The sequence below is a fragment of the Pundamilia nyererei genome, unplaced genomic scaffold (assembly GCF_000239375.1).
Source record: "Pundamilia nyererei isolate P.nyererei 1_Seehausen unplaced genomic scaffold, PunNye1.0 scaffold00062, whole genome shotgun sequence".
NCBI lineage: Eukaryota > Metazoa > Chordata > Actinopteri > Cichliformes > Cichlidae > Pundamilia > Pundamilia nyererei.
Window position 1 is genome coordinate 2,437,362 of NW_005187463.1, and position 7,840 is coordinate 2,445,201.

The window sequence follows — 7,840 nt, forward strand, 5'->3', positions numbered from 1 at the left end:
TCCAGAAGCGACAGAGGAAGTACAAAAAAACTCAGGTGAGATAAACGACCTGCTGTCGGTAAATTTATCTTTTGAGAAAAAAGGGTCATTATATAAACTTTTTTGGTGTGTCTGCTCTTTCCTCTAATTCAGCAAAGAGAGATGGAGCCAATGTAAAGCAGAGAGAGTGTGAAGAGTCGACGCATACGCGTACCTGACAGGCAGGATCATTGCTGTCATCGTGGTGGTAGCGATTGCTGTGATTGCTGTGGCGAGTGTATTTGCATGTCAAAAGTGTCGTTTAAAGAACAAATGTTAAAATAAAAAGCCATAATTTACAACTGTTTACTGACCAGAGCAGACGCTTTACTCCTTCTGTGGATGGGCAGAACCTGATGATAGAGAAGACCATCATTTACTACGTGGATGAGGAGCCCCCGACTGTTAGTGCATCTCTTCCTTCTTGTCCAATTTTTTTTTAATTTTTAAAGGAAATTTTAAAAATGCTTTTTTAAAGTAATCCTAATGTAACAATCTAACAATCTAAATGTTAAGACTGTCTCCAGGGCATGCAACACTATTGTCTGTGTCTCAGGAGAAGGTTGTGGATGGACAGTCAGTTACATCAATATGGACACGCCTGGTGTAAATCATGTTAATCTTCCTTGAGGGAGACCTTGTTACAAACCTGCATTGTATGTGTTTGTTTTGTGCGCTCAACGCATCTGGTTATGTTAATTCAGCTTTGCCGGGTCCCTGCTGCGATTGGTGCGTGGATATACAGCTCCAGAGTGACTGGTTCCAGCTGGAGGCTCCGCCCATCAAATGAAGGATGGAGCTCTGTGGTGAGAGAGGTTCTCGCGTTCAAGCAGTACGCCTGTGACAGCCACTTCAGTGACATTGTGACAGTTGAGGAAGTGGAGTGGGTAGGAGTGAGCTGCCGTTTCTTTTGATCACCTGTTTTCTCCTGTTTTGAGTAAGTTAAGGAGGTCAGAGTCTGCCTTCGTTTTTGGCACGTTTTGGAAGGTTAGGTGTGTGGGAATCAGTTTAGATTCATTTTGTTTATTATTTTGGCCTTAGCTCACCCCGACGTGTTGACACTCCTGTTTTGTTGTATCTGTTTTATCACTTTGTAAATAAATCACCTTTTAACAAACTGATTTGTTTCCTGTCACTGCTTCGGTCTTGTGGGGCGAGCGAGTCCTTCACTCATGTTATTGCCTGGCCCCTAGATGGGTCGTAACAACCTGCTTTAGCAAATGACAAATAAGAAGTCCATTGCCATGAACACTCTTAGTCTTGTTAAAACTTTATGTAGTTTATGTATAGTTTTTTTATTCACATGTTTCTATATTATATCTTATTTTTTCAGCTGCAAAAAAAGGAAAAAAGATCAAAATAAGTGTTTTTACTTCAGAAAATTATTATTTTTTGATAGGCACAGTGAAGACTGACAGGAAAGTGGAGGATGGAGAGAGGGGAAGACCGCCTGGGTTCCTCCACAGTCGGCAGATCTCTGTCCAATGATGCTTTCATGTCAACGTGTGCCAAAATCTCTGAGGAATGTCCAAAATATGTTTATGAATTTAATTCATGCTAAAAGCAGGTTTTGTAAAAGGTTTTAGAGCCATGCTTCTCACCCCTCCTGGTATTTAATAATGTTAACATATTCTAACTGTAGCTTTAGCTGGTTTGTATTACTAATGTACACTGATGACAGTAACAAGGCTCTTTGTGGGATTTTTTTTTTTTTAAAGATATAATTGAATTTTCTGGATTTGGGTTGAATTTGCCACGAAGATCAGTTCACAACAAAGTGACAGTGTTTTGAAATGTGTGCCAGTCAGTTCAAGCACCAGTCACATGGTGGCGCCATCTCTCAGCCATTCTGTTCACGTCACAGAATGACATAGTAATAAATCCTTGGATGATAAAACAGCCACAGATACTGCGCAGGTTTATTAGCTCTGTCCACTGGTGAGAAAACTGGGACAATCTTATGGCTTGTTATAAAGATTAAGGTGTCTGATCCCTTTTGACTGCACAATTGGTTACCCTGGTTACATATAGCAGTGATAGACTTTGCACAGCAACAAGCAACAGTTACAAGCTCAGCATCTATGCTGCATGCTTGTTCAGGCAGACGCTGAAAAAGCCAAATTTAGCTGTTGGCTAATTGGCATCCAGACTGGATGCATTAAATAGCCTGTATGGCTTCACACAGAGTTCCAAACTTGTCCTACAAGCTTCCTTAAAGTAAGCTAGGAGGCTACGTTTTTAAGTATGAGTAGTTATTTTTATATAACTTACAAAAAGAAGCTCAAGTGGCTTTATTGTCATTTCAACCACTGAGACCATGGTGCTACATGTAACAGTAAATCAGCACAGGACTGCATAAAGTGCAAGTATGCAAAAAAAAAACAAAAAACTGTGCAACAGAACGATGCATACACTAGTCGGTGCAATAGAAACGTGCAACAATGACAGTGGGTTGTGCAAAAAGTAGCTGAGGTAATGAAATGAATGTACAAAGGTATGTGTGAATCTGTGATTTCGGGTATGTTTATGGTTTGTGTTCATGTGTGTTCCCACTAGAAAATAAAATTAACCATTCTCTCTCAGGCCCTCCAAATTATGGAGGCCTTTCTGCCCTCACCACACTCCCTGCCAGTGGCTGATGCCCTCAGGCGTCGGTGTGTTGGTGGTTCTTGGTGTCCGGGGATGGGCGCTCAGGTATGTACCGGCTCACCGTAAAACATGGGCCCGGGCACCGTGACTCGGTTGGGGGGCCCTCTGGGCCTGCGGCTCGGTTCACTCTGGCACAGCTGGCTGCCGGCAGAGCCCATGGGCACGCCACTGCAGCCCCCTCTGGCTTCTGCTCTGTAGCTGCTTGGTGACCCCTTGTCAGGGGCTCTCCTTTGCTCTTCCCAGAAGGGTGGCACGGATGCCCCTCTGGTGGTCCTCCTTGGGCTCTCACACTCTGGGGCCTCTGGATGTCTGGGGCCTGGATGTACTCCATGCATGCTTCATGCCCTGGGGGACGGGGCTATGGCCCCCCACACCGGCTAGCAGATCGTTACATGGAGAAACCTTTTGAATACAAGCGCGCTCATCCACACAGGTGTGCACTGTTCATAGACACAAACCATACCTTTCTTGGCTGCTACCTCAAAGCACATTGTGCGCTGTTGGTCCTACGTGCTGCACAACAACATTCAATATTTAGTATTTACTGTTTTTTACACATAGCTAGATTAATGTGATGGTGTTGGGTTTATTATGCTGCTCTCTTTTTTGTTTTCTCTTTTTTTTTCTCTCAACAGTTGATCCGGGAGATTTTTTTAAGTGTCTTTTCTCACTGTCCCTCTTCCCCTCTGTTTTTCTTTTCCTTCATCTTTCTTTTTTACCTTTCTTATCCCCCAGCCATGTCTGTCCCGTCTGTAACAACTGAAAATAAAAATAAAATAAAATAAATAATAATAACAAAAAAGGTCGATCAAATGGACCAATATGGCAAAGCCGTGATGATCCATTTGTAAAACCGTTGGGTATCTTTGTTGACCTTCAGACAACAATTCTGACGGCTAAAGAACCAAACGGGACAGATGGAAAAAACAACAACAACAAAAAAACATTCTCTCTCTTATTTTTAAAGGAAGTGTGCATGCATCAACTGCTTGTTAATGCAAATATCTAATCAGCCAATCACATGGCAGGAACTCAGTGCAGTATGTAGACATGGTCAAGACAAGCTGTCATGTTATGTTTTAGACTTCATCTGGGTGATATTATATTCTAAGTTGAGTTATACTCCGAGTGGTTTACGTTTGTTTTCTTGTACAGTGTCCTTGGGTGTTTTGAAAGGCGCTTTTAGATCAAATGTATTATTGTTATTAATATTATTATTTTTAAATTTGATACAAACTTTATTCTGCTGAAAAGAAATGCATAGTTCAGTTTGACCTAGATTTAATGGACATTTTCAGAAAAACAACAACAACTTTAATTTAAGGCATAGATATATATTTCTATAAGATGTAGTTTTGCTTGTTTTGTTTGATCAAATATTGTAATTAGCCGCCAGAGTTGAACCAAAAAGCTGTGCTAACTAGTTTTGTTGGCGAGTGGGGGTTGGGAAGGTTTGTTCCACTGTGTTGGGACTCACAGCCAAAAGATTCACCCTTATATAATATTGCATCTTTTAAAAATAAAAAATTATGCTTCATGAAGTCACAGTACAGTAATTTTATTACGTATTTGAGTTCCCGTTAATAACCTGCTAGTGTTGTGGTGTTTTTTTTTCTCTTTCTCTTTAGTTCCAACAACATGTGCCACTATGAAGTGGGCTATTTGCGACGGACCCCCATGTTCATGTACTCTTCTGGTTGGTAATGGTACAAAACAGCCCATAGACTGCACAGCATGTAAGTTTAAAAGTGATAAAGGGGCTCCTTCCTGTTTCATGTCCTCTGTTTGACACTCCAGCCTGCTCATGGTGTGCATTTTGTTCCCCCATCAGTGGTCCCCAAGTAGGGCTAGGCCATATTATACCGTTCACGGTAATACCGGTACAATGTTAACGATAAAAAAATGAAATATCGCGATAGAATATGGGTAAAACGCGCATGCGCAGTGCCGAAATAGCACAGCGGCAACGGAGAACGAGAAGGGGGAAAGCGGATTGTTGAGTGAAACGGATGAACCAGAATTGATTTGTAAACATGGTGCAACTTAACTGATTTGGTGTTTGTCCATCAGATACACAACAAAGCACATTTTTTGTAGAACATGCAAGCGGGCCGTCGTTATTGCCGTATTTGTAGGACTAAGGCGCTCGTAAATCTGGGGATAATCTGGGTCCTAAACTCCGTCCTTTAAGGTCCCAAAGTCAAACAAACACTGCGGCATCACTGAGAGTTAAAAACTGTCTAAATTCTTCCATCTTTAATAAAACAATCAGCATTGGTGCTTTACCAGGTGTAACTATGATGTTTAACATCCAGGCATCCATGAAAACAGAATTCATTACATTTAACGGAGTTAGAAGTTAGCGGAAGTTAGCTCGCTAGTTTCGCTAGTTACCTAAGCATGTTCTGACTGAGAGATTACTGAAAAAATTCAAACGTACAGCTCTGCTATCACTTCCAACATAAATGAAGACAGGAAACTAAACAGCAGTGACGTTTGTAGGGTTACTGAAGTTGGGCTAGGTGCAGTGGCGGTCCTAGCCTGTTTGGCGCCCTGGGCGAACACTCCCTCTGGCGCCCCACACATAAAACATATTATGGATTGTACATTAACATAAAACTGTTGTCGGAACCATACTGAATTTCACCAGAGAAACACACACACACATATGAAGAGAGAGAGAGAGAGTATGCATACTATGCAAACGGCTACCAAACAGCCATCATAATTCGTCATACAATGAGAACAGGACAAATCAAGAATTGACAATGACTAATTAATATTGTGCTGAACACAGGAGGTCTGTCAGCGGCTGGGTATCAGGAAGACCCGGACGACGCCACTGCACCCCCAAAGCGATGGGTTGGTGGAACGCTTCAACCGCACCCTGGCCACCCACCTTGCTATCCTGACCTCCCACCAGCAGCGTGACTGGGATCAACAACTTCCCCTGGTCCTAATGGCCTACCGTTCTGCAGTCCAGGAATCTACTAAGTGCACTCCAGCGGCCTTGATGTTCGGTCATGAGCTTCGTACCCCAGTGGACTTGGTGTTTGGATCTCCCCCCCCGAGCAGGAAGTGTGGACTACCTCCACAACCTCCTCGCCCGGCTCCGAGAGGTGCATCAGTTGACCAGGCAGGCTCTCCGAGATGCAGGCTCCCGGCAGAAGCGAGCTTATGATACCCGCTGCAAGGGGGAAGGACTTTCGCCCGGTCAGCATGTGTGGGTCTACAGCCCGGAGAGGAAGAAAAGGCTTTCTCCCAAACTGATGAGCCAGTGGGTTGGACCCTGCACTGTTCTCGAGAGGCTGTCCGACGTGGTCTACAGGGTGCGGCTGGTCAAACGGAACAGGGTCGTCGTACTCCATCGTGATCGCCTGGCACCTGTTACGGATTCAAATATTGGGGATGGACACAAGAGGAAAAACCACAATAACAACACTGGTCCGGCCGGGTTGAGTCAAACAATGATTTTAATGATCACACGAGTGGGAGATGGACACCGTACGCAGACAGCCTCAGATCTCGCCCCAAAAACCACATTTCCATAGTTTTATGAAATCAGGGTATTAGAACGCCCCTTCATGTGTAAGACAGGTGCAATACAATCAATGTTGACAGTTTATTTAACACAGAAAAGAACATTCGCTCCTTCTTGAGGACAGGCACTGACTCCCACCTGTCTCCTGGAGCCAACTGTCTCCCTGCGGAGACACAACATTGCAGCTACAAGGATTTCCAAATTGATTAAGGTGATCAGTGTGTAATGCTCTGAATCAAGTATGTAATATTAAATGAATATTGTTTAATCAACTGCCACTACTTAAAACATAACAAAAGATATAACTGAATACAGAATCACAAAGAATAACATTATATCAGTGTTGTGTAAGCGCGTGCGGCCTTCTATGCTCAAAGCCTTTCCCCTCCATAGATCAGCCAGACATTCGCGCTGACTGTAGCTTTTAACCTTTATTAACTTGAGCACAACTCTATAATGAGCAACAAACTGCAATATGTGTGAGATGATCATGGTTACACCTGCAAAGAAAGATCATATGATTATTCTGGTACCTGTAAATAAAAGATTAACCTAAGGTTATAACAATCACTGTAATGTAAAGGTTAATGTAAGGTCAAAAGCCTCAATAAATGTTTAATGCAAAGCTGATTATATGATTCTGATGAACTAATAATGCAGATAATAAAATAACAGAAAAACATCCCCTTTTTATCCCACACACCCTATCAGCCCTTGAGTCCATCCAGGGAGGAGTCAGGGTCCCAGCTTCAACTGCAGGCCCCCAACCTGGCCTCGGAGGTGGCTGGGGGACCCACGGAACGTCCTCAACGAAGCCGTCGCCTTCCCCAACACCTCGAGGACTTTGCTATGGACATGCCGGTTGCTGGGGACAGCTAACCACTCAGGTGGGGGCTGTGTGGCATGTTGGGGGAACAGCTAGTTCTCTCCCATCATGCTTTTGTTGTTTATGGTTACGTTACTTTTAGTGGTTGTCTTGAATGTTGTGTTTACGCTGTGGTGCAGAGTCACTGACAGTTGTTGTTTTGTAGAGAGAGTGCTGTACCGTGAGTGACTTCTGTTGTGCTGTTGTTGAACCTTGAGGCACATTGTAGCACAAGTAAGTGTTTTAATAAAGAGCTCCCCCTACCAGCTTGGGGTTGAATAACAAGCTCAATCTTTCTCTGTGAGCTTCTTTGTAAAGATTCCTCTGCATGCCACACTATCATAATGGGAAAAACAGCAATGTGACTTTCAGTGTAAATTATTTATTTCATTTTATGCAGGTTAAATGTTGCATCTGTTCTGCGGAGCTTTCTTACACAAACAAAAGCACCTCCTCAGTGTTTAGGCATTACAGAGCCAAACATGAAAATGAGGAGACAAACACACCGAGAATGAACATTGGTAGGCCTATATTGACACTGAACATCTTTATCATCATTTTTTTAAATTAATATGTGTTTTATTATTTTCATCTAGGAAGACTGCTCTGAACCAGGCAGTCCTGAATTTTCTTATAAAGGACTGCCAACCCCTTAGTATTGTGGAGAGTTAGTGTAACGTACTGGGGGAATAGGAAAACATCTTATCAGAACCTTATCCACCTGGCTTTACAGCTTTTGTGTACCCCAGCTTCATCTGTTCCTGTGA

The 7,840-nt window shown here is 43.0% G+C and overlaps 1 protein-coding gene across 1 annotated transcript in view; it reads left to right on the forward strand.

Annotated features, from left to right (window-relative positions):
- The window catches only part of epcam (epithelial cell adhesion molecule), a 2,268-nt gene extending 1,332 nt beyond the window's left edge, over positions 1 to 936 (forward strand). The window contains exon 6 of the mRNA XM_013911370.1: positions 287 to 936. Within this exon, the coding sequence (XP_013766824.1) occupies positions 287 to 461 (175 nt within the window). The 3' untranslated portion in view covers positions 462 to 936. The remainder of the gene's footprint in view (positions 1 to 286) is intronic.
- The last annotated feature ends 6,904 nt before the right edge of the window (positions 937 to 7,840 follow it).